At 45.6% G+C, this 26,298-nt stretch overlaps 3 protein-coding genes across 5 annotated transcripts; 1 reads left to right on the top strand and 2 right to left on the bottom strand.

Moving 5' to 3' along the window:
• Positions 1-16,160: 16,160 nt before the first annotated feature.
• On the bottom strand, positions 16,161-18,068 carry LOC120897530. 3 transcript variants are annotated; one of them, XM_040302489.1, is made up of 3 exons: positions 17,824-18,068; positions 17,329-17,742; positions 16,161-17,186 (listed from the first exon to the last, which is right to left on the bottom strand). In XM_040302489.1, exons 2-3 carry the CDS (start codon positions 17,735-17,737, stop codon positions 16,633-16,635), a joined length of 963 nt encoding a protein of 320 aa, XP_040158423.1. In that variant the 5' UTR covers positions 17,738-17,742; positions 17,824-18,068; the 3' UTR covers positions 16,161-16,632. The 3 variants fall into 3 exon arrangements, with proteins under 3 accessions (XP_040158423.1, XP_040158424.1, XP_040158426.1); XM_040302490.1 differs by having other exon boundaries at positions 17,828-18,068; XM_040302492.1 differs by having other exon boundaries at positions 16,161-17,141; positions 17,329-18,067.
• A 3,022-nt stretch (positions 18,069-21,090) lies between these two features.
• Positions 21,091-22,270, bottom strand: LOC120896541. Its single transcript, XM_040300731.1, has 3 exons — positions 21,926-22,270; positions 21,453-21,857; positions 21,091-21,374 (listed from the first exon to the last, which is right to left on the bottom strand). The coding sequence occupies exons 1-3, from the start codon at positions 22,145-22,147 to the stop codon at positions 21,258-21,260; spliced, it is 744 nt and encodes a 247-aa protein (XP_040156665.1). The 5' UTR covers positions 22,148-22,270; the 3' UTR covers positions 21,091-21,257.
• A 2,895-nt stretch (positions 22,271-25,165) lies between these two features.
• LOC120896540 lies at positions 25,166-26,257 on the top strand. Its single transcript, XM_040300730.1, has 2 exons — positions 25,166-25,743; positions 25,845-26,257. The coding sequence occupies exons 1-2, from the start codon at positions 25,290-25,292 to the stop codon at positions 26,186-26,188; spliced, it is 798 nt and encodes a 265-aa protein (XP_040156664.1). The 5' UTR covers positions 25,166-25,289; the 3' UTR covers positions 26,189-26,257.
• Positions 26,258-26,298: the final 41 nt, after the last annotated feature.

Raw genomic sequence — 26,298 nt, 5'->3', positions numbered from 1 at the left:
AGCCACCAACAACGACGTAGCAATCAAACATCGTCCGACTTGCGGGCGGTCTTTGACGAGCACACAACTCACGCTTTCAGTCAAGTGCCGTGCGCTCAAGAGGGCACCCAGCACCCAGACGCAAGCCGCACGAGTGACGGAAGGAGACGGCCGAGCATCGTCGTGGGAGAGCTCCGGAAATGTGCCCGATGCACTTGCACATGGAGTGGCCATTGCCAGCCAGCCAGCCACCACCACCAGTCCTAGAAGGTCTTCCATACAACTCGATGCCTGCGGTGCAATCCAACACGATGACTTAATCCGCCATTCAAACGTCGTCTTCGATCGATACCGTCTGTTGCCGTGCCGGTTGATAAATGACTGGAGCAGACTGGCCACGGTCTGGCGTCATCGCGCGCATCTCACACCGCACATCTGCTCGGGACGCATCCGGGACTGGGAGACTGGCAGTGGCCGGAATTGAACGGATCCTGAAAGCAATCAAAACGTGTGGAGCTGCTATTGGTACGGTCCAAAGTCCAGAAACATTCTCCAATGACGCAATCTGTACAAACGGAACAAACGGAAGCCATGTCTGTGTGGGCTAATCGTACATGCACACTTCCGCGCAACCTTTTTGTACCGTTAGCCTCACGGTACCGCTAACAGAGCGGCCGAACGATGCTGGATGCAGGGTATATGTATGTATATCGACGCGCAAAAGGAATCCCCGTCGGAAGCGTTTTAAAGCCCATCCAAAACAAACGAAACGAAAAGTTTTCTCTTTCGTACGCCAAAGCGAATGCTAATGCTGAAAGCATTAGCAGTGAAAAGGTACGGTGCAGGATGTGCGAATAGGATTCTTTCTTGTTTCCGCCTGAGTATTTGACTTTTGAAACGTCAAGATTTCGCTTTCTTTGGGAACATGGTTGAGTTTGTAAAGAAATCCGACACCATTTACCGGTTCAGAGAAAGCATTCAAAGTGAGTTGTTTTGTTGTTGTGAATGGCTCAAGAAAAGAAAGGCTGAGGGAGATGTTTTATATGCAGCTGAATTATGAATGATGAGCTGAATAAGAACGTAATCGAATTTCAACTCGTAGATAAAGTTATTTTGAATTTTTGAAAGTTATTTTGATCGACGATCGGGTAAATAGATTATTTCTAATACTTGTTTGCATTATATTTAAAGCATTTGAGTTCATCGAGATTCTCGAGATAATCTAATTCAATTGAGCTTTAAGCATCATAATTTAACAGTTATTTTCTATTTCAATTATTACACACATGTTAGATCAGCACAAAGATAGAAATACTTGTTTACTTTAATATATATTTTGTTAGAATTTCGGAAACAGATATTAGTCCAACATTTCTAGGATTATAAAAAAATAATTAAATACATTCATTTTTCTTTGGCATCTAGCGATCTTGATTTCGGAACATTTTTGTTTATATCAAAAACTAATTCTGTATGATTTTTTAAATCAAAAATGATCACTTACGACATTGATGACTCAATTTTACTGTTTGATTATCATTATCAGTATTTGCGTGTTTTTATTTGCTTCAGTAAACGATTTTTATTCTCAATAAACATCTTTGCGCGTACCATCAAAAACATATTTTGTTATTTTATTTTATTTTTTGTTACTTATAGTATTTTCTAAGACATTCAAGTTTCTGGTACTGAAAACTGTTTACCAATGTATGATGATCCATCCTTTCAAATGCTTTCAGCACAACGATACAAAACATGCACATTAAACCCATCTGTCACCTGGACCACAGATCTCCCACTCGTCCTTTCGCCCTTTCGTCAGTTGGCCAAAATCTGTTCTCGATGTTTTCTCCTTAGCTAAACAGCATCACGTCCTTTTAGCACGTTGCTCTGTAAAACATTTACCCATGTGGTAAGCGGTGGTAGATCTTTACAACCCCGAGGCACCGAAAAAGTGCTCAGATAAAGGACATTTCGCTGCCGCATGATGGTAACGCTTGACCACAGACTGCACAAAACACACCGATGCTCGCCGTTCGGGTGCATCCCGCCCAGTCGCACTGACCGGCACAGGCTCGTCGGTAGACTCTCACTCTCGTTTGGTCATAAAATAGTCCGATTGATTGCTGTTTGAGTGACGCGTGTAGGAAAAGTACCGCATCGCTGGGATAAACCATGTCCCTATCACGATCACGATACGGGAAGGATCAGGCCGCACCGGGCAGATCTTGAAAGCCATAAAACTGCCACCGTTGGGTCACCGCAAGGGTCGACTGTCGCGGTTACCAGCGAGCAGTGAAACCATTTGCACACAATGGTAAATTAGTCGCAAATGCTGTGGGCGTGCAAAGGCAATGCCGTTTGACTCGTTCAGCCGCTAGCTAGCATTTTAATGGCCAAACAATTGCCATGTTTATTAGATGGCCGTAAAGATGTCACTAAAGATGCGTTCCAGCAATTGCCGACTTAAGTTCGTGCTTAAAACTCTTTAAGGCGGATCCTGTTTGATGTTGGTTTTTATTAGACTGTGAAGTTAAGCCTAGTTAAATGGAAACACTGGTGTGATAAGCTCACTACCCCTATTGGAAGAGGTAGTGATTCAACCCAGTTGCTACCCCTCCGTTTGCCCAAAATGTTGGGAAAAATGTTGATCTACATCTAATAAGAACGAATGAACGAATGAACGAAATATGTAAATAAGGCGGTACATGAAGCAAACTGCGCTTTTGTCACAGTTTATTGGACTCAAACCCAAAAGTCCATTCTGTAGCAGCGTTGCGCCTGTGACTACCTGCCCGGTAACGTAAACCGAACTAAGCGTTCGCACTGTATATGGCCATTCTGGAGGGAATATTGTGCATCTTTGATGCGCCAAAAGGCACCGAACGCACCGAAAAAAACGCCGCCCCAAGAACCCTATCGAAAAGGACACCAGTAAATCATGCGGCTGAAATCTACTTTTATTATTCCATTTACAGAGATTAGGCCTGTCCCGAAACGTTCCGACTCTCTCCCCTTTTACGGAATGTGTTCGGTCGCGGTTGCCGGCCCCGGACACTACGGTTTGTGCCGACAACACCGATGACGCTTCCCTACTAGCCTGCCACACTCGCGGCGACACGAACATCGATCACCGGTCGATCGAATTGGTACGCTTTGAACATGGTGCGCATAAAATGAGGATCGAAGGTGACGGATGACGGTTTGACGGAGCAGGGGCCTCGGGAAAATGCATCTTCGACACGTCAGCCGTCCGCTGGCCGCAGCGCACGGGATGAAGCTTGCCGATGCGCATGCCGCATGCCTGATATTGATCCCGAAAGAAGCCCCGATCGGAATGTGCCTGTGTCCATTGTTTAGAAAAATCCACCCCGTTCTGCCGGCAGCAGTAGCCAGCCAATAGCGCAGGCCCACAAACAGTGCAAGCGCATCATCACAGGCATTGGAGTTCTTGTGCAGAATTTTCGACATTCCGCATGGTTTGCCGCACGGTGTCCAATCGGCATCGGTAGGGTATTGTTTTCAATCAACTTTATCAGCCACTAACATCTCAAGCTTTCAAACCTTTCAAATATTTGTAAACTGTTCGGCGAGTTAATGCGTTTCGTGGGTTTTTGTTTTCGAAATGCTTGATGTGTTGCTTTTTTCTCTGTTGCCCTCAGTTAGGATAACACTTTGGGATCTTTTGGACATCATGTCACACAATTAAACGTGTCGAATGGTACGGATAGAACCGTCATAGGTGAAAGGGGCGCGGACAGGATTTGTAGGATTGCATAGTCACACATAGTCCGACGCCTTATCTTTTATAACATTACAAATTATATATTAACTATATCGTTCAAACGTTTGTACTACCATAAGCGGCCCGTTCTATACAAGGAACTGGTAATTTACCCACTTTCTATATTAACCTTTTACACATATTCGAATGGTATGAAATAACCAATAAGATGCCTTGTTTCTAAGAAGCGAACCAAATTACAAGAACAAGCTTTAAAAGACTCATTATCGCTCAATGAAAACAAAGTCTACAATAAACTACGTTCCCTGAACTAACTGTAGCCATTTCAGGAGACTATTTGATCATTTCTGTTACAAATTATATCTGCAGTATGATGTATTGAAATCACTGGTTGAGTGGATAAAAACGTTCTTTTCCACTATCGCTACCAGCTGTTTCATTACGTATCAATTAGTCCCTTTCCCTTGTAACTTAATCCTTTAAGCAATCTTCACCAGGTGAAAGCAAACAATCTTGGAGCGTTTAATTCGTTCGTTCGATAGCAAAAAATGGTTCTGTTTGCAAAATATTAGGGGTGTTCAGACGATTTATTCGCACCTTTCTAAGGCGATGAATCCTAAGGACGATCGTCTGTGTTCGTGTGCGTCTTCAACCCTTCGCTAGGGCTGCCTTCAAAAGCATTGCATTCCAACGCCAGCCGGCCGCCGTCAAACATTCTATTTGACACTTTCGTTGTGCGTGGCGTTACTTTTTTGTTCCTCCTTTTTATCCGATCAGCTTCTGTCAAACCCATCAAACCCCCTTCATCGATATCGAAAGTAAAAACCGTCGTACAAATAAAACCGAATCGTTACGGAAAGGTGGATCGTTTTATGTTTCTTACACTTTTTCCGCTGCTTCACTGCGATACGATTAGCTTCCGCAGCACGTGCGCTGAACGTGGGCATGATCTCGAGAGCTGATCGTCCCCCTGCTCAACACCAGAGATCCTGTGCCCTAAGCGCGAGGATGAGGAAACAGTTTTCCGTTTCCCTGGGCGCTTGATGAGCGTCTTTCAAACATCCGGAAGATGGTTTCGGTGGCGTGGCAAAAGGTTTTGTGCCTCTCGAAAAGCCTTTTGTTGTTTCCCTCGAAAGGAAGTTCACCCCAAACGGATCGGTCCGGAAGGGGTGCACGCGTTCGTTAAGGGGTTAATATGCAACGCCTGCGCAAGGGATGTCGCGACCCGTGCCACCAGGCACGAGGCACGAGGCATCGTAATAAAAATCGCGATCATAGCATCTTGAACTGATCGTCGACGGGGGGAAATAAAAAGTGAAATCTGAAACGCATTCACGCTGCGCGGTGGCACGAGACATTCGGTGAGATTTTTTCTTCTGCTCGCCTTATCCGGACCCTTTAGCAAGATCCCCAGACCCACGCGCATCAGATGCTACCGGAAGCGTTTCCCTCTTCGGAAACGAAACGACGCACTTTGTACGGGTGTGGTGGTTGTTGGTTTTTGTGTTGTTGTATTTTGTGACCCAGGTCTATGAAATGTATAAAAAAGCGAAAGTTTTTTGGATTGTATTTTTTTCTTGATCCGGGTGCGTCGTCTTGGCGCAGTGTCCTGTTTCTAATGTCGTCGGATCGATCTTTAGCGACTACGCGATGACGCGTAGAGCAAACACACTTCGAAAAAATCCTATAAATTCATCGATATCAGACTCAAGCTGCTGCTGACAGCACCACACCTAGCACAGTGCTCATAAAACGTCAAGATTTATTCATCTAGCGCTCGATTCGAGATGATCTCCCTTCGCTAGAGTGCGACGGGCGACACATTTAGTCCTTCTAAATCTTTTCAGTTTGTTTGTGATCGTAAAAACATCACTGCAACAATCGATCCAGTCCAGCAGAGGCAGGCCGGAAAGTAGCCATAAAAAGAAAGGTCCTGCCGTGGGGAACGAAAGTGAAAAAAGGACGATAATCATCGCATCGCTGGGTCTTCTGGCTGTTTGGCCGTCGCCTTTACCGGTGCAGTTAAATTTTACGACTGCGACTTTCTGCCGATGATTGAGCAGCACTAGACATTTGCCGATGAGATGTGGCAGCATTCCGAGAAGCTGCAGCTGATGTAACCGCCTTCTAGCAAACCCGTACCTTACGGTGTACATTTCGGGGAGGTACCACGGTCAGTCAGAGAATTCGTGGGAGAAAGTGATCGCTCTATTGAGGCGACAATAATAAATGGCGATCGTAAAATGCGACCGTCCGCTGGACGAGTTATTGGTTCGTAGTTTTCGGTACCTCTCGGTACCGCGTGGAATAGCATTGACTCCAGCTCAAGTGAAAAGATCGTTACATCAACACGCATCGACGGTAGGAGAAATCGTTCGTTTATTCCTCGCACATCTTGTCAAATATCGAAGTGATCTGCTATTGTGCGTTTGCGTTTTAAGAAGAAAAAATGTCAATCTCAGTTGAAAAATTTTAAACTTACCTGTGTTATAGCAAGAATAAAGTAAAACGCCTACAAAAAACAGAGTCTTTAAGTGCGTCTTTAAGCCATGAAGTATATAAATGACTGAAAATAACTCTGATACCAGCCAATACTATAAGTAAGAAGACTTGTGAATTCAAATAAACCGTTGTATGTATTGTAGATTTCCAGCACTGCAATAGATATTAGGTTTGTATTAATATTTTGACAACCAATCACAGCAATGCAACTAAATAACACGGTTATCAGGATGTAGCATTCAACGATTTGCTGAATCATCACCCTACCCTCCCTTGTACGGCCAGATCCTTGTTCAACGATAACGGCAGCACTGTCGTGTGCTTTAGTTTACAACCATGTTCAACCGTTGTTCTACAAGCTGCATCCACCGAGCTATGCAAGCGAGAGAGAGAGAGAGAGAGAGAGAGAGAGAGAGACAGACGGAGTGTGCGAGCCGCGACCGGACTCGTGCACCTGTTTCCCGGTTCCACCGACCAGAACACACGTCATAAGTCACGATCGGTGCAACGTGGGGCAGCCCTGTTTTGCATAGCACAAAATGCACCTGTACCGCCGCACCCGGCCGAACCGAGACAGATCCGTCTCGACGAAAGCGAGAGTCCCGTTCCGCACGGTGACACCGCTGCGCCGGTGTTGCATCCGCTGCACTCCACCGACGCTGACGCAGCTTCCAGGAAATGTGCTCCGTAGCGGGGTGACGGTCGCCAATTACTCAATCAGCACTGTGCACCACGAACGAATTCCGCGCGAGTCAGGGTGGAGCAGCAAGGGCCCGCCGGCTTTGACGGAGGAACCGTAGAAGGAATGGTGAATGGAGGGGGAATGGGCAGGCACCTGCTTGCAATCAGTTCGCGAGCGGCTGCACTCGGCTTATTATCGTTATTTAATTTAATTTGAAAACAATGAGCCCCCGAGCAATAGACGGCACCGGTCACCTTGAGTGTCGCTGCATAAACAGATTAATGAATAATAATAATATTGTCGATTATTGTGCCGTAAGTGTGAGATACTTGCGTCCAATTTTATCCTTCTTTGTGTGTTCTCCTTCTCTCTACCTCTCTTTCTCTCTTCCTCCCTTCTCCTGCCCCCAATCTCTCCATTAGCCGTTAGGCAAACGTGCTACCAGGCTTACACACTTGCAACTACATGAGTGTTGCAGGATGCATTTGTACGGTTTGTACGGTTAATTAAGGCTTCGCTGAGACAAGGGACATGTGAACCTCTGGGGAAGGGAGACGCACTTTGGCCGACGTATCGTTCGCAATGCGGGTGAGGTTCGCTCGATCGCTCGTGATCGCAGTGCCCGGTCGTAAATCAACGGGCTCGAATCAGATGCTGTCAGGCCGGCAACGATACCGCGCTGCTGCTCCATGTCTGTTCCGTGCTTATGACAACGTCGAAATGTGGGCCCTCCGGTCTGTCGAGCTGGCCGAGCCGTCGATAAATATTTATTTGTGCTTCCCATTTGTTGACAGTTTTACCCGCGCGAAAGCGTCTAGAATCATTCCTGGGAATGGTTCTGAGAATCGTAAGCGATCGAATAGTTCGTTAGATAGCGTTTTTGTTTTTGCTGCGCAGTTAGTTTTAGTCAATATAGTCACGGTATGGGCTTGCTATTTCAAGTAGTGGTCTTTTTAAATTATGTTCATTAAGTAGACTTGCACCAACTATGACTGCTACATCAAATAACAAACGAAAATCCAGAACGAATAATATAAAAAGAAAGCTTATACTGGCTGTATCTAAAATATGTTGACTGACTGATATGTTGACACTAATTAAACCATTTTTAAACTCTTAAGAATAAGAGGGTAAATGTAACAAATACAAAACAGGTGATATCAATGACTCATACCAACCATCACCGAGTCCACCCTTTTGCCAACATGAAATGCTACTGGTCAATGATAAATATACAATTTCCATGTGATTCCACCAAATGAATAACAACCATTAGTACACTTTTACTAAAATCTTCTTCGATCCCCCTCAAAATTCCTCATTTGTGCCTCCAAAATGTTATTCTACCCGCCTTAGCCCACCAAAGCGCGCTCGATAATCTTATAATTGAACGGTATATTTGCAAATTACACACTCGGACTGAATGGCTGTAATTGATCGATTGACAAGCGTACATAATTTAGCCGAAAAATTCGTGGAAGTGTTTTTGGAAGCGTTTGGAAGATCACAACCACAAAAAATACATCGCTTTGGGAAAGGCGTGAGAAGCATAAGAAATCGATGCCGTCTTTTTATTATGATTTTTTCCACCGTTTCACTGACAAGAAATGCATCGAACTAATCGACTCAAAACTATTTCCGCCCCACTGAAACCGTGCTCATAATTATGCTGCTGCTGATGCGGCTGCTGATGCTGCTGCTGCTGTTGCTGCTGCTGTTGCTGCTGCTGTTGGACGGTAGGTTGCGTCGTATGTGAATCAGACAATTGATTGATTTGTATAATTCTCGAGATATAATTCGTAGGGCTAATTCCCGATTTTCCTGAAACCGATTTCGGGTCCGAAAATGGTGGATGTCAAGCGTTGCTATCATTCCTTCTCCTCATCTTTATGGCTAATTATGTATATTTTTCGTGGGGATCAGTCGCCATCCACGGTGGATCGGAATTTGAATAAGAAATATTGCAACCGTTCAGCACAAAGCAGAGAGCGGGGTCGCTTTTTTCATATGCATTTTACATTTCATCATGTATGTGTGTATGTGTGTGTGTATTATTTTTTTAAGTTGCACCAAAACGAGCGGACCCTCTACACATCGAAACGGAAGGCTGCTGAAGATGGCTTCCGATGAAATACCGTGACCACGGTTCGATTTTAACCGAGCTACACGAGACGGCCCATGCAACGGTTGCGATACCGTGAACGGAATGATTTGAGTACGATCGATTTGGAGCAACACAAATTCTAGGAAAATAAATCCCAGACACAACTCCCCTGCATTGCCCATAGTCTCCGGTCGCGATGCAATTCGGAATGCGGCATGCGCAATTATGAGCACGAGTTATCAATTTAAATAAAAACCGATTAGGAAAGATCGAGATCCCCAAACCATCCATTCCAATGATCATCCTGACTGCCGAGCCGAGGCCCACATCATTCGACGAGCGGCCAGCCAGTGGTATGGCAGTTGGGGAGGACCACAACCTGAGACGGAGAGCAAATTCTGAGTATATCCCAAAAATGTGCAGATTTATGTGCACCCCTAGTTGGGTCCCGTGCCTTTTGGCCCAAGCGCACAGTTAGCGGCAAACACAATAACATCATCATCTCGTCAAATGCCGCCCCAAAAATGATCCGTCGCGGGTGCACTTTGTCGCGGTTTCGCGTTTCGGTTAGAAACTTCGAGCCCCCGGTTTTGCAGAAAACAATCGCCCCCGAAACCCGCACGGGAAGAATTCGGCTGCGCGACGCATTTGTGTGAAGCATGAGCGGGCGATGATGGTATGGCAAATGCAGCCCTTACTGCAGGCGACAGCACGTTCAAATATGGTCTTCAAAAGGTGAAGCCGCACCCGCACACACACACACTGTCCAGTACCAGCGATCACCGAAGATAGCAAAGGGCCATGTGCAATCTATGCTTATGAACGATCTTTTTTTGCTGTGAATTTGAGCGTTCGTTGGCGATGTGCGACCGAATATTGTGTACTCGATTGTGTAGAACATCATTTATTATTTATATGAGTTTGCGAGTAATTTTCAAATGCATTCAAACATCATCACAACACTTTTTACTTCTATCATTAACTTTGTAAAATTAGTGTACAGACAGAAATAAACCTATTGGCTTCTACAGACAATCTGCTCGTGTCGGATTTGCAGGTCAAAGTTAAAGGCGTCTCTGGGACCCTGTTGCACTGCAAATCCATCCAGCAAGTGCTGCCACTCAAGGATAATCTCTAACACAAACAAAACACTTGTCAGCCAGCTCGCCAAAACCACAGACCAGCTGCCAAGCAGTTCCCTTTCGCGCGGCAGACCTTTAAGTCATCTCGTTCCCTTTCGCGTCGATCCAAATGCTCAACGCGATATGCATCGATGCCACCGTAGAAGGATCCCGAGGCCGAAAATGGACCCGCCCGTATCCATATTGGGCGCGACTAGCTTCCCTAAAGAAGGCGCACGCGGGCAAGACCGGTCGGAAGCAGCGTCATTCCCGGAGGGCATGGCAGTAACACACCAACACACACACACACCAAAAACCCTTACAAATTTTGTCAATATTTTGGCAGTCGTGTGTTTAGCTCGTGCTCAACATACATCATCCAGCGGTCACTACCGCTGCCACCGCTGAAACCATTTCTTCTTACCATTACCCATTGGCCATGGCGATACACAATCGCACACCAAACCGCCCGAGTCGAGCCTTATCGGGTACCAGCACAGAAAATGGGACATTCGACATCCCGTATTGTACGGCTGGAATCTTCCAAACGCTGCCCAACACAAGACAGGGCACCCGGGACGCCGAGCCGACTGCAGGCTGGCAGGATGGATTGTTATTTTTAAACGTTTCATTTGCTTTCTGGCTCTGTGCCGCCGCGGTGCCTGAGTGCCTTTTACATGGCCGTACGCAGGTAGCACGCTCACCAAAGCAAAACAACATTGTTTGGTAATGAAGAGTTTAGCAGTGATTGAAGGACTCCGACTTTGGGTATTTCGGTATCGCGGGTTTTCGTTAGCTCTTCGTTTCTTGCCGTACTTATGGTGCGATTATGGCCAGTATACACACAGTTTCGTTGGTTCTATGTTTTAACGGAGTGCTGTACTGGAGAGGTTTGTATCATCGATCAACACATTGTGCGGGTTGATTGTAAATTTGATATAAATCATATGAATATCTAGAAAAGTATCAACATTTTGATTTACATGTTTACGGGTACGTGCACAAAAATACATCTTCTAATCAATGTCCCCAGCATCATGACAATGGTTTCTTTGTTATTGTATGAAATTGAAATAAAAATACTGCAGCCAGCGTTCATCTCTGCAAAGTATGCTACAAACGCATGATCGACAAAACCGCCACCATTACAAATACACCAGCAATAGCGCCTTCATTCACCAATGCTCCCAGGCGTGCGGCCAATAAAACCAAAAAAAAACCCACAGCAAAGCATATCAACGTTTTTATGCAAATGTAAACAGAAAACCAATCCGATACTGTTTATTCCAAGGAACGCGTGTTTAATTTGCTCGACACTCACCCCATCGCCCATCGCACAACCTCGTCCGGCTTCGCCTTACCCTTCACGATCGCGAATGAATTAACCACCCCGAGAGTCGATACAATGCCCCCTTGCGGAAGGGGTTTCGTAGTATTTTTGGCGTTTGCCACCATCAGCAGTTCGGCCCGTTCCAGAACCAGTCATTCACCAGAGTTTCAAAAACAACCTCACAAAAAAACATCCCGTACTAGGGGGAGCGTGACCCGTTGCGTTGCACCGGTCCCATCCAATCGGACCTCCTGGGAACGTTGGGTGCAGTAATGGATCAGGTTACGGGTCTTCCCTGGAATTTCCATTCCCATTCGTGCGGTCGGTTCAAACCGCAATCGGCCACACTCGGCGACCGCCACAGCAAAGTGTACAAAATGCATCGCAAACACCCTTCCCTTCAGGTGCAGAAGCTTTATTCTAATCACAACATAATGGTATCGGCATGCCGCCTTCTTCGCGGGTGCAGGAAACGCGCGGTGCGTTATTTTTCTTTTCTTTTTTTGCAAAATTGCATTCGATGCCCTGCACCACCGCTTACGGATTTCTTGTGTCGGCTGTTTTCGTTTTTTTGTTGCTTTTTTGTCCCATTGGTCACCCAGTTCCCTGCCGACACCTAACACCGGGAGCATAAATTTGGCCCACGGTGTCGTTAAACTTTGAGCGAAAGCAAACAATTTCAAACGCACCAAAGTTCATCGGACCGGGGTCGACTGCGGCCACAAATTGGCCGGTAAATGAAGCGACCGATACAAAACACCGTTAAAGCGGTTTAAAGAGCATTCCCGAACACCCTCAAACCGGTGCATCGGCCGGCCACTTTTGTTGGGCTGCTTTCTGTCAAGCGACTCCTTTTCATGCCCGCCGACGTTCTGCATCTGGTGCAGAAATATGCAACAAGGACTACTTATTTATCTCTCCCTTTTCACTAGGTGACATCCGGCTGCTCTGTGACCATGAATCGCGCCCGATCAGCAGGATCAAAAGAAGGGGGAGTTTACTTTGGTGGCCCCAGTTTTGACTCGCAAATCACTGACCTAAGGGACGCAAAGGGATCAAGAAACAAGCGCCTGGCCAATGTTGGAAGCGTTCGCAGCGGGATTGGGCGGCGGCAGTGGTAGCAGGAGAAGGATCTTGTACCCAGCTAACGTCAGTTTTGGGTCTTTCTCTTTGCACGATCCGCTAGTTAGTAAAGCAGCAGAAGGCCCACAATCAGTGACCGATCGTACGTACCGTGGGCGGCTTGCGACGTATGAATTATAGATCGCTTTTGATTGAACGTACCATTGATTCGAGCATTGTACATTAGTCAGTTGATATGTACAGATCAGACGAAAAATGGTGATCAGCGTTTAGCTATAGTTATTGGGTTTATTTCTCTCTCGACTTCCAAGGATATAGCAAAGTAAAATAGATAGGTTTATGTGTTGAAGCCATTTGTAACAACCTTTTTTCCCTGCATTGGTTCCATCAAAATCCCTCAAAACTGAACCAATACGAAAAATTGTCTGTGGATTCGATTTGTTGCACCATCCTCGGGCATTGTCATGCAGTGGCTGGATTTGAAATTCCAATCATTCAGTCGCGTTCCGGCCGTGCTGCCGTGCATCGGCAGGCACACCGTCACTGGCGGCGGATGTAAATGCGAAGCCATAACATCCTTCCTTCCGATTGGGGCGGAATGTTTATTTCGGCAATTGAATGCATCCCATTACCGGATCGGTGCCATAGCAACAGTGAAAGCTTCCCCAGAACCCTTTTGGTGCTTTTGCGATCGATTGAGCTTGGCTTGGGGTAAGGGGTGCGATGCGACAACCTCCATTTCCGAGGAAGGGCTGATGTAACGATAATGGCTACCATTTAAGTCATCTTAAATAGCACTAAAATGCATACAAACGCTCACGCAGACAGAGAGCGTACGGAGATAGTACGCACCTAACCTAGTGCAGGAAACTCCAATCCACCAATCAATAGAGACAAATTACGCGCAAACAAACGCCGTTGCAATGCAGGTTGAATGCACCTTGCCCCGGCACTGGAAATGGGTGTAATTATAGTTAGCTTCATGCAACACTTCCTGATCAACGGTGTGTCGCCCCGTAGCACTCACTGTGGCATCAGCTATAGAGGTGGACAATTCGCCAAAGAGGTGTGAGTGTATGTATGCCAGCTTCATAGAGATTCGATTTTTTCGAAGAAACATTCATCTTTATTCGCATCCCATAGAAAATGCTTCTTTTTGGACAGTGTTTTTTACCTCTGTTTATGGATTTCTCCTGACATTTGTCAGTGATGCTTTCTTCGCAAATTCAGCCAACGGACAGGTCATCAACTAATGTTACTGCGTACAGCAAGGCGTATCTAAGATCGTTTGCCGCCTCAGCCAACACCACACTAACGCCGCTGTTGTGTGGACACGCCATGGGGTGATGGGTGAAAAGCACGGAATGTTTTACGTAACCGTTCGTTGATCCGAAGACTGCGAGTGCCGGTCGCGTAAGAGACCATCGGTTAATTACGAATCAGCGGAGCAACGAAGCGTTAGGCGTTACGCGTTACGATGCATAATTTCCTCTCGGCATACCAAACAAAACGAATTCCGCATTCCTTGGTAGCATTTATTTGTTGTTGTTTTTCCGTGGGCTTATGTTGGGCGAATTCATACCTTTTATACCTTTTATACTTAATTTAATTTGTTTGTTTTATAGAAACTATATGCGCATTATTATATAAAATAAATTTTCCATACATTAACACGTTAACCAGAAAATTTTGCATTAAAATTGATGCAATATACGTAGCATTCCTCCCTAATATTGCACTTTATTAAACCATGTATAACATTTCAAAACCTATCAACAAAAGCACGACAAAAATATATGTTATTTTAGATTGCTTGCTTCACTTGTAAAGTAATTTAAGTCCTGTTTTGTCACTTACCACCACTGATAAAAGCATCACCTGCAATCTTGAAGGTCTACCGAACGCGACCCACCCCACCCGACGCAAGGGCGAGGGCGACCGACGAGAAGTCAACGAGAGGATAAGTGATGGAATAAACATCATCATTAAGCCCGGTAGGCAAACAATAAATCATCGGCCGCGTTAGAGCTCGCGCGAATTGTCTGTGATGGCGAACAAGGAAGTGGTAGAGAAGAAGGAGTAAAAGTAATAAGAACAACAGCAAACAAACAGAAAAAAGTACGAGTTGCAAATGAACTGATGCCTCGGCGGCCTGGTAGACGGACACCTTACCAAGGAAGGAAGGAAGTGTGGACGTGTCCGGTGCGCGCACGGTTGCCCACCTTTCACACTCCCTTACGGTGAGGTGGGTGGCTAGATCTGAGTGTGTGTGTCAGTGAAAAAGCAACGGATGAATAATGAACTATTAAATCACTTTCGATTTCGTTTGCACCGGCCACCTGATGGAATGGTGTCGGAGTCGTCCGCTCTGTACGTCATCGTTCAGCTTAGCCGTCCGACAGACGTTGCGCCATATAGAGTGGACGGTAGTTTGTCGAGGCGTAGTTGATCGTGACCGTACGTGTGGGCACATCGCAGCCACCATTAGTGACTAATAAATCGTTGTATAGTATTTATTACATGAAACTAGTTTTTATGAGTGAAATCATATTTCTTTCATGTATATCTGGACGGAGATTTAATAGTCAGACCAAATAGTATAATAATCGTATGAGATCTGTTGATCGTATTAAAACATTAAAGCATATTCAATGAACTTTATGGTACAAAATTGAAACAAAACATTAATTGTAAAAAACATTTAACACAAATGAATTGGGAATGCAACGACTTGGTTGAAAAATTTATACGTTCATCGAGATTTATTCGTCGTGGTGAAGTGCTAGACTTTTTCGAGCAGTCTAAAAACGATGGGTGTGTGTCTTCGCTGTAAAGCGTTACCTAGCGTTACGAACGCACAATGGGTACGCTTCATGAAAACCATAATCACATTCTTATTGTATAATCATTAAATTATTATACGTATAAAAAGGAAATAACATTAACATCTTTAAGAAAATCACTTTTAATTGTTTTGAAATTAAAGTAAGAAAAAAAGTCTATTATTTTGGAAAAATATTATTCTAAAGGACAATGTATACAGGATAAAACTTTATTATTGCAAAAATGTATATCACTTTAAATAAATATTATCTTCATATCTTTAGAAATTGACCACATATTTAATCTTAACAATCAAACCATATTTTTGTATTAGTTCGTACTGTTTCGTAACACATACATTGCATACATTTCAAACGTAAATACAAATATATATTTACATTATCAGTTTTTCTTTGCCAAATATTGTATTGTATTATTTTTTAGGTAATGTCATATAATAACAACATAAAATTGTATTAAAAACATAAATTGTGTATCTGTTAGCGGTGTACTAACCTGGCACCCATATTGAAAATATAATGTAATAAATTATTAAATCAATCAATCAATACATGTTTACAGCGTAAGCGTACATTTTGATAATTTTGTTTATTTTATTGTTTATTTTGTTTATTTTATTTTGTTTATTGTTTTTGATTATTTTCTATCAAATATTGCTTTCTTTCACTTCTATTTACCAAACCATTGCCACATTGTACTTACCTCAACTTTTCACTCTATGCAATTCAAAAGTATAAAATAAAGTAGAATATGATAATCAAAAACCATTATTTATGCAATATCTTATCAGAATTTCGATTTGATAGATTTTCGTCGATTTGTTTATTATTATTTCCTCATTCAATAAATAACGTTTCGCATTAGGAGACAATAAATAGGTCGCAGGGATGGGAAAGAAAATGTAAAGGGCTTAAGCTATGAACCCTCCCACAGGCCAACCAGCGTTCACAGAGTTTCCTCAAATTTTGTGGACCCTTCGTCAACAACCATCGCCACAGTTCCTCCGATAGTAACTGATTGGAATACGGTCGTCCAATCACGGGATAGTGGCGATGGACCATTGACGGTACCACTGTTCGTTCGAAACCTTCCAGGTAAGGTTGTTTCACTTTTTGAGTCGCTGTTGACTAAGAAGAAAGAAAAAATGGCTCGAAGTACGACTCCCGGTGGGGAGGCTAGCCTACGTTTGCGTCTTCGCTTTGGTGTACGGGTCTACGTGACTGGTGCGGGGCGGTACGCTTTCTAGTAAGCGTGCGCTGCATTCGACGACGAGGAGGACGACGATGAAGCTCCGGACGAGGGAGAGGAGGAAGAGGAAGAGCTACCGGAACCAACGGCCGAGGAGCTGCTGGATCCAGCGTTGTACGCCGTGTACGAGCTGGAACCGCTCGAGCTGGGATAGTACGAGCTGTAGGCGAGGTTGTGCGACGAACCGGACGTCGACGGTTCCCAGTGGCGCGAGTACGGGCCGGAGGAGGAGTCCCAGGACGATGGTTCGTAGCTGGAGGCCGGCGTAGAGGTAGCAGGCACCGGTGCACCATACTCAGCAGCCGGAGCCTGGGGCATCATCATGGGCATCATCGACATGGGCATGCCCAGGCCGGACTTCTTCACCAGCTGGGCAACCAGGAAGCCGAGCACCAGCGTGATCGCCAGCTTGGACAGGATGAGCGCCTTCATCGCCTTCAGTCCGATCAGCCCGAGGAAGATCGGCATCAGCGCCTTCATCTTCAGCTTCAGCAGCAGCAACACTGGAAGCAGTAGTTTCTTCTTCAGTAAGTGACCACGGGCCGCTTCTGTTGGAGCGAGAGACACACCGAACAAACGGACGGGATCGGAGTGTATGGGGGAGGGGGCATTGGGTTAGTACCATATCCGAGTGTAGGCGAGGTGTAAAATGTGTGTGTGTTTGTGTGTCTGCATTAGCGCAATACTCACCGGTAGCGAGACCCGCCGGCACCACGTCAATGTCCAGACCCTTATCGGCGCGGTAGCTGACGACGGTATCTTCCGGCAGCTGAACGCGGAACTCGTGGGTGGCCAGCACACGTCCGACGCGGTCGAAGATCACCTCATCCACATTACGCTCCTCGAAGGCGCGTGCCTCCTCCTCGCGCAGTCCCAGCATACCGTCCAGGTAGAGCAGCACCTTGCCCTTCAGGCAGCCCATGACCGAGGCACCGTCGAAGCACTCGTTCACGATCGACGACAGCAGCTCCTCGCTGGACGCGATCCTTGGTCGCTCCTCCTCGACCAGATTGGACGCGATCGAGGCACCGGAGGCGACGCCCGCAACCAGCGCCACCACAACCACCAACACCAGCGAACGGGTTCGAGTCGGCATCATTTTGGCTAAACGAAAGAAGCGCAAGGATTCAACCCGCGATTAGGATAACTAACGCACTGCACGCACGCACACGCTCTCGCACTCACTCACACAGACACTGTTTCGTGCTCTCTCACACACACACTCTCTCTCTCTTAGTCGCTCGACACTCAGTGTCCTGGGTGCGGTGCGGTGGTATGTTGATTAAGCAAATGACGGAAGGCTAATGATAGGGTATTTGGAACGACACCACTGTTTTATACACCCGCCGACGCGCAGACGAGACTTTCCAACGACCCCCTGGTTCGGTCGCGCTGCTCCGCTGGCAGTTCGGCTTGCTGGCGTGTGGATCGACCGGGTTGGCACGTCGAATGCGGCCGCACTACGGTACAGCGCGTCACCAAATAAGCAAACTGGCGAGCTTTGGCCGTTTTTGGTCGCGCAACACCCAATCGACCAGGCGTTCGATACGGCTGCGTACGATCGTCACCACATACGTACACCCTTGGGTGGAGTACGGTGCGAGTGAGATGCAATCGAAGGCAACAAAATACAGCAACAAAAAGCGGGCCAGCATTACACCCACCCTAGGATGTGGGTAGTGGGATTTCGATTTTCAGCCAATGCTCCATTTCGTCGATTTGGTGCTGTGGGGCCGAACGGCGAAAAGCTGACGACGATGACACGATTATGTATGCATGACAGGCGCGCAGTCGTTCCCGTCCCGCTCAAGCGCGCTCACACTCGATTGGGGAAGGGAAGAATTTCGACCGCAATTCCCGGGCACTGTGCGGAGGCCTACTTGTTCGCGATGGCCACGCAGCTACGCTCAAGAATGATCACTTTCTCTCCGAACGCTTCTTCGCACGCCCGTGCTAAAGCAGCTAACACTTTGCCAGCTGACCCAAGCTTGCCTAGCCTTCGTTCGCTGCGCATAACACAAGCACGCGTATATACACACACACACACAGGCACTTCCGGAGTGCGGGAATTTTGTACTTGCCCGCTATGATAGCGTAAGCGCCATCAAATTCCATACCCACTGGTCGGTCGTCTGCAAATCAACCCGGTCACTTCCGCTTAGGTCACGCGCTCCGATTTATTATCTTTTTGTTTTCATTTGAAATGCATGCTACCACTTTCCCAACCTGCCACCCATCCATCCCAACCCGCCATTGGGGCCGTTGTTTGTGCAATCGCTTTTCGATGGCCATGTTTTAATGCCTGCCAAGTAGTTTTGGGCTGCAATATTTCGGTGCTGTATGTCTTGTCCTCTTTTATTACATCCCAACGCATGGAAATGCTCGGCAAGTGCAAGCAGGATGTCGACGTGAAGTCGTTGATTTCGGCCGTGTTTGTTATTACGGTTACGCGACGAGGCGGAAGTAGCACAGCGGACACGAACCAGTAAAATGCTGCGTTTTGGTTCGGCTGTAAATTAGGCGGGCACAGTTTGGACTATTACCATAATCGTAAAAAAGGGTGAAAATGAAAGTTTTGCATTTGTTTCCTTCGGAAACTTATGGACATAGAGTTGTGCTTCTTCTACTGTTAAAGGTCATTTATCCACTTTTGCTATCCAAAAGATGTGTTAGCAATAAAAGCAAGTATATCAAATGGTTTATCATTTACTGGTAACTGTTGTAGCTTTTATATTAAAAATCATAAGTCTTAAATAAGAGATATTCAATTTGGTTTGTGAAAAAATATTGTGTAGTACTGCGTTGTACTACATTTTGGAAAGATTTAAAGCTACTTCCGGGTTTATGAAATCATTTTTTATTTAAAACAATTTCCGTCTCTAGATCCCTTTGGTCTCGTGGTATAGTCGTACGACTTAACAACATGCTCGTCAAGGATTCAAGCCCCGAATGGATCGTGTCCCCGTACGTAGGACTGACTATCGTGCTAATGGTTATCAATAAGTCACTGAAAGCCCAGCTTCTTAGTGGTGTACAGGGAGGCCTTGAATAGGTTCTCTTCTTGAGAAGATTAGTTCCTCTTCATGGCGTGTTCTATTTGTCTGATAATGTGGTGAAAAAAAAAACAAATAATACAAAACCATAAGTGACTAAAAAGATTTTCTGATAATGTGATTAAAAAACCAATAATCAAAACCATAAAAGACTAAGAAAAGGCTAAACCTTCTACGCTTATTACCCTAAAAAACGAAGAAGAACAAGATAAAGAACACTGTATCTAGTCATCTTTGCTACAAAATTTATAGTGCCAAAGAATTAGTAGAACATGCTAAGAATTTACTGTTTGTTAGAAATGTGTAGAATTTTAAGAACAAAGCTTATCCGGCTTGACTTAGCTGTAACACCAAAATTGTGCACAAGAATGTTAAATGTCTTAAAAAAAACATCTCCAGCCTAGTGCAAGCTTAGTATGTAATGCTGTTGCAGCCACACTTGTGGAACTATCATTAAATCCATGAGTAACAGCATGCCCGCAATCGAGCCTCATAGTAACCGCGCTTGCACTTGGAAATGTTCCTATTTGATAGAAGAAGAAAGCTGAATCGTTCGACTCGAAAAGATCTAACGCTTTTGGGGGGTTTTCTAAAAGCTATCACATTATCTGTCATGACCAAAAAACTCTGCATATTAGGAATTATACCAATTACGAACAAATTTACATCAAAGTCATTCATATAGGGCTACCCATTTATGGTCACATCATCGTTGTCAATCATCGTTACAACTGGTCTAACATCAACCATAATACTACCCTGCCTACCATTGTAACAGTAGCAACATGCGTATGCTGAGCAATGTCTCATTTGTAACAAACATTCAAAGTACAAAATGGGTCATCAGGCATAAACGATAAACCGATGAACACGTAGCAGCAGTGCGTCTCATTAACCTCGAAAATGGTTTTCTACCAACGTGGAAAAGAAATAACTGCAGACATTCTCTGGCACTCCTAACGCATGTCTACCCGGTTTTGGCAAAATAGAAATTAGAAGCCACACCGCTATTCATCGAAACGGAAACGATACAATCAAATCGCGCGGCCCAATGCGTACCCATTTTCTCCACATCATGCAGAAACGAAAACAACGAACAATACCATGGAGACGCCTGGTGGGCTACGTGTTTGCCATGCTTAAGCGACCCGGAATGGCACGCGACGCGGCAACTGCGCGCACTCAAATCGGAAGTGAAATTGGTGATCGATACCGGACCTTCACACCTGTGAACACGAATTTGAAGCCCATCCACCAGCATGTGGATTCGCGTAGTTTGTGCGTAAAGAGAGAAAGCTATTTCCACTAGCGTAAATTGTGTGTTCAACTTAACATTACCATCGAGCAAGGAAATCAAATGCTTAACCGCTACCGCATCAATCAATAATTCTGTGGGTTGTTTCGTTTCGATTTGGGTTTCGTTTATTGAGCGCATAAAGCATAGTGCCTTTGCAAAGTCTTCTCGTGTACATTCGTTACAAATAAGTTAAATAAATTATTTGTCCCCTTTCTTTCGGGGGGAGAGGAGTGCATGTTTCGATCCGGTCCGTATTTTCCGTTGTAGGTCTAAGCGTGAGCACTGTACGCAATATCCTGACCATCGAAGGTAGGTTGCACGAAGGATCGGCCCGCATCCCACGGTCCGTGGGCGGCAATGTGCGGATGGTGGCTATCGGCGGCCAACTGTGGGGAGACAAGATGAAACCAACAGTATTAACAAACGAACAGACTGCGCAACAAACGTATTTTGCCCCAACGTACCTTTTTGCAAAGCTGGAAGATAGCGAGACCGACCGACACGACGAACGAGAAGAACGACAGCTGGAGCGAGTTCCACGCCTTCAGACCAAGGACACCGAGAGCCATCGGGATGAGCGTCATAGCCTTAAGCAGGATGAACACCATGATCGGGATGACGATCTTCTTCAGCTTCGATTTGCGTGCCTCAATGCCACGGCCGCTGCCGGTGGGGAAGTTGAACGTCACATTCAGCTCATCCTGCTCGAGATTGCGTGGAGACACGGTGACGCGGGCACCGGCGATCGGCATCTTGAAGTTAACGTCGTGGCTGCGCACGTAGTTCTCGATCTGCTCCACCAGTCCCGCCGGTGCACGGCCTTCGCTCACGAGCGCGCCATTGCTGCGTACCTCAACATCATCGGAGATCTGTTGAAAAGTGAAAGCAAATTGGTAAGTTATGTTTACTCTTTCTGAGCATCTAATTCAGAGCCTACCTGGAAGTTATCCTTCTTGAAAACCGTATCGAGGAAGTTCATGATCTTGAACTTGGTGCAGGCAACGGAATCGTTCTCGGAGCTGCACAGCGAACGCATCTCCTCCACCATGCCGTCCATCGGCGTTCCCTTCCAGAAGGCTGGCTTGTTAGCTGGGCTGGCTGCCGCCAGACTGGAGGCCAGCAGAACGCTCGCTACGATCGCTAGATACCGGAATGCCATTGTTTCTGCTGTTTTTTCGTTCAACTATGTCTGATGTGTCCAAGCGTCCAAGTTAGGGAGTGCACTGCACCGATGTGACTACGTCGAGCGAGCTGTCAGGTGTGATTGGGGAAATTTCACTGTCAAGCGCTTTTATACGACCTTCCAAACCGAGCCGCCCCGATCGTGACCGGCCCCGAACGGATCCGTTATCACAGCACTTGCGGTGTTTGCGAACGACGAAACACTCCGGCCAGCCAGCATCGACGATGGCGATCACGTACACGCGCTTTAGGGGCTTTTAATGGCCGGCAAGTGCGCACACGGGCGTCATTCGTACCGTTTTCCCGCGTCTCCATGCGTACTGAGTATGTAGATCGATGCATACGCCAACAATACTTGGCCCTCGGTACCGACAGCCGATCGAATGGTAGCTCGAGCAGCGAACTTTATGAACGTTATTATTGCCATTCTTGGCTGTAACTGGTGCTGAACATGCCACACCAGCTGTTTGGATGAAATCTGCATGCTTTCACCACGTTGCAGTGTAGGTTGCAGTGAATGCAACTCAGCCACGAGTGTTTGGGTATTGGAAACATGATCGCAGTAGTTTGCTGGTATTGTATTGATACATAATTTATTATGCATGCCAGTTGGGAATGTGTCAATGGAAGGCTTCAAGAAGAAGGATGAGACGAATAGTTTCCATGCATGACCCTGGAAAAACGACGCTGTCTGCATCCGGTCTCCTGTCAGATGTGCATAGCAATTCACACGTTACGTAAACTTTCCTTTGACGATTGAAGGATTGAAGATTCGAGGTTTCTAGTCTGTTAAAAAGTTTTAGGAGATTATACTTAGGGAGAGATTTTATAACATAAAGCTCAAGACAATATTGAAGATGATAGCTACCTAATGGATTCACTTGTATGATGCACTCAAAGATGCGGAAGCATACACTTTTTAGCATTTTCTTTTTTGGTTTTTTAGGTTTTATTTTTTCCCATTTTCAAAATATGAACAAACAAACGAAAACAAATCTTCCATGACCGTTAAAGTCAATTTTTCTAATCGTCTCTTTTTCCATCATAACAGATAACACAAACCATTTCTGCAAAGAAAAACATATTTTTTGTAATAAAAAACAATCGACCATAAAATTGTAAACATACTTTGCATTACGAGTAGAACCATATTAGTCACATTTGAATTTGTTTTTCAAAACTGAATCATTTTGACATATTTATATAGACCAATATATTTTGAAATACTAAGGAGAGTACCTATCACGTCGTATTAAATGCAAAATATAAAAGCTCCACTTTAAATAAAAAAAGTTGTTTAATGTTTTAACTATTTATATTCAACAATTCTGTGTACTTCATGCGAATATACTTTATTATAGAAAATGAACACTGTTAAAAATCTCTGCTATAGCTCAGATGCCTTGGGGAGTTAATTTTCAATCATTCTGGTCAAATAACATACAATTTTCTGAAATAAATATTTTTTTTACCTCTATCTATCTATCTCTTATCTGGTTTGAGCTGGCTTAACATTTGAAAAATTATTGTATTGCCTTTAGCTCATTTAAACGATCGTAACCATTGTTCAGTTCACGTGACATAGTGTTAATTGTCTCCGTGTCTTGTGTTTTTGAACGGTAACACAATGTCGAAGAAATGGACGGTTCCTAGAGATTCGCCTGTGAACGCGTTTAGAAAAGTGTTTCCTTCAAATTTGGGCTATTGGTAGATCCAAAGTGATATGTTTATAACCAATATGGGCATGCGTTTTTTTACATTTGCTCATTATGTCGTTGATGTATTTATTTTGTGTGTGGACCAAGCCCTATATTCAACCCATCCATTTAAGACATGCACTATTTGATAATCAAATTTAAACAAAAAGGCGTTGTGAAATTTCAACAATCAGTAGTTACTATATCAACTATCTATACAATTGATTTTAATTAGTATAAATGCATGCGAAAATTTTTTCATAGTTTTTCCGGGATGCTAATAGGAGCATTGATAAGAAAAACAAACATATTTCCAGCTCAATTTTTACTCTCATCACATTAAAGTTTGCCGTATGTCATATAACAAGATTGATTTTGATACTATTTCTGTTGTAAAGTGTTATAATACGGTGTATTTTCCTCGCTTAAAGGGACATTTAAACAAAAAATGCTAGCAAATTGATTCATGTACAAAAAATGAACGCTTGATCCTTTGGCCAAATAACGCAATCCATATCGCCAGCATTATTGCTTCATACGATGGCTTATGCTAAATTTATTCCTGTCATTCTGGCACTAATTCGAGCTAGCTCACGAAAATCTATTACATAAACAGTTTCTGGATGGCAATTCGATCGCCGTCGTGCACTTTATTATAATGTTTATGTAACAGCTAAAATATAATTGACAGTTTTTCTCACCACCAACCAACCTCTTCCGGCCAGTGGTTGAACATAGTCGTGGTTGTTATTCGATAGCGCCGTATGTATTACCATACGCGCACCGTGCTACGCATTGTCCACCGCGTTAATGCGCTTTTCCTCGATCGCACACTCTCGCTTTCTACGGAAGCGCCAAAAAGCTGTTCCGTATCGGCAACACCGACCCACCTTGCCCGCGCTCGCTTGCACACTGCTAGAATGCCAATGACGGCCCGGGAGCAGATCTGCTGGTACGGCTGGTATGCGTTCCAGGGCGTAGCCGGCTGTGCGTGCGTGCAGGAAATTTCGACTGTTCTGCCATTCCGCCCACGTCGACGTCGAACAGTTGGGGGATGCGCGGAGAAGCCGGCCGAAAGAGAAAAGGGAAACCGTGGGCGGGGCAGTAGTTTTGAAACGATTTCCCCCTCCCTCGGCTCGGGGTCGGGCTTATCAGGTTCGCAGCAGCGATGGAAATGGTAGGTTATGTTCCGCGGAGTAGGGACAATTAATCACCGGACCATGTTGGACACGGGACGGTGGATGGGCCACCCGCCCCTTGCGGCTCATACGGTCGCGATATAAAATCCATTGTAATCAAATCCAACCTATTCATACTCACCGTGTCAAGCAGTCAGCGTGGACCGTGGATCGTAGTCGCCCTGTTCGTCAAGCCGTCGGTTTCCCTGTCAAGTGTTCGAGTGTCGAGTCCTACTACGAAGAAATGCGTTCGTTCGCCGTATTTGCGGTGGTGTCGCTAGTGCTGATGGCAGGCGGCACCCAATCGCTGCCCCGATCGGCCGCCGAAGTTGCCACGGACATCTACCGCACCTGCCTTGCCAGTGAGCATGGGCTGAAGTGTGCCAAAGCGAAGGCCCTCGCCTGGATGGCGAATGTGGCCGAGCAGGACGAGATTCCGATCACCGAGTCGCTCACGATCGTGCGCACCGGTACGGAGGAGCCGGAACAGCCCGCAGACACCGAGCAGCAACGTAGCGCTGGCGGAGTGCGACTTCTGAACAGCATCGACAGCTTCCTCTCGACACACGCCCTCAAAATGACCCCGCCTGCTGTGCTTCAGTCCGAGGAAGCTCGTGCCTACATTCCCGACACGTTGCTGCAGGGAGGACTCGCCGACAATCTGATTGTGCCATTGACGGAAGGAAACGTTGCGGAAGGTTTGTTCAGCAGCACTACACTTTGTTGCCATCTTATTCCTTATCCTTATCCCTTCTTCCTTTCTTAACTTATCCCTTCTTCTTTTCTTGATCATGTTTAGGACGTGGTTTTGTGAAGAAAGTCATGATTCCCTTCCTGCTGGGTATCAAGTTCAAGTCGACCGTCCTGGTCCCGATGGCGCTCGCTCTCATCGCCCTCAAGACCTGGAAGGCCATGACTCTTGGTCTGCTGTCGCTGGTGCTGTCCGGTGCGATGATGATCTTCAAGTTCGCCAAGCCAAAGATCGTCAACTACGAGGTGGTGCACTATCCGCCACCGCACCATGTGCACCACGTCGACCATCACATCGATCATCACGCACCGCACGTGCACTGGGACGCTCCGCCCGCGTGGAAGAAACGATCAATGGACGCCCACGAACAGGCGTACGCCGGCCAGCTGTAACTAGCACGCCCGTTAAGATATTTATTTCGCTGACGATGACGATCGAATAAATTATTTATTTTCCTCAAACCGTTCTCAAGCTTTCTTATTCAGTGCGTTAGACTTCTTGA

Source organism: Anopheles arabiensis, chromosome 2 (assembly GCF_016920715.1).
Source record: "Anopheles arabiensis isolate DONGOLA chromosome 2, AaraD3, whole genome shotgun sequence".
Lineage (NCBI taxonomy): Eukaryota > Metazoa > Arthropoda > Insecta > Diptera > Culicidae > Anopheles > Anopheles arabiensis.
This window is presented reverse-complemented; position numbering and strand designations above follow the sequence as displayed.

Coding starts and splice junctions, on each gene's coding strand:
- LOC120897530 (XM_040302489.1), bottom strand. CDS start 17,737: ATGATGCCGACTCGAACCCGTTCGCTGGTGTTGGTGGTTGTGGTGGCG. Junction 17,187..17,328: donor GCCGGCGGGTCTCGCTACCG/GTGAGTATTGCG, acceptor TCGCTCCAACAG/AAGCGGCCCGTGGTCACTTA.
- LOC120896541 (XM_040300731.1), bottom strand. CDS start 22,147: ATGGCATTCCGGTATCTAGCGATCGTAGCGAGCGTTCTGCTGGCCTCC. Junction 21,858..21,925: donor TCAAGAAGGATAACTTCCAG/GTAGGCTCTGAA, acceptor ACTTTTCAACAG/ATCTCCGATGATGTTGAGGT. Junction 21,375..21,452: donor TCTTCCAGCTTTGCAAAAAG/GTACGTTGGGGC, acceptor GTCTCCCCACAG/TTGGCCGCCGATAGCCACCA.
- LOC120896540 (XM_040300730.1), top strand. CDS start 25,290: ATGCGTTCGTTCGCCGTATTTGCGGTGGTGTCGCTAGTGCTGATGGCA. Junction 25,744..25,844: donor GGAAGGAAACGTTGCGGAAG/GTTTGTTCAGCA, acceptor GATCATGTTTAG/GACGTGGTTTTGTGAAGAAA.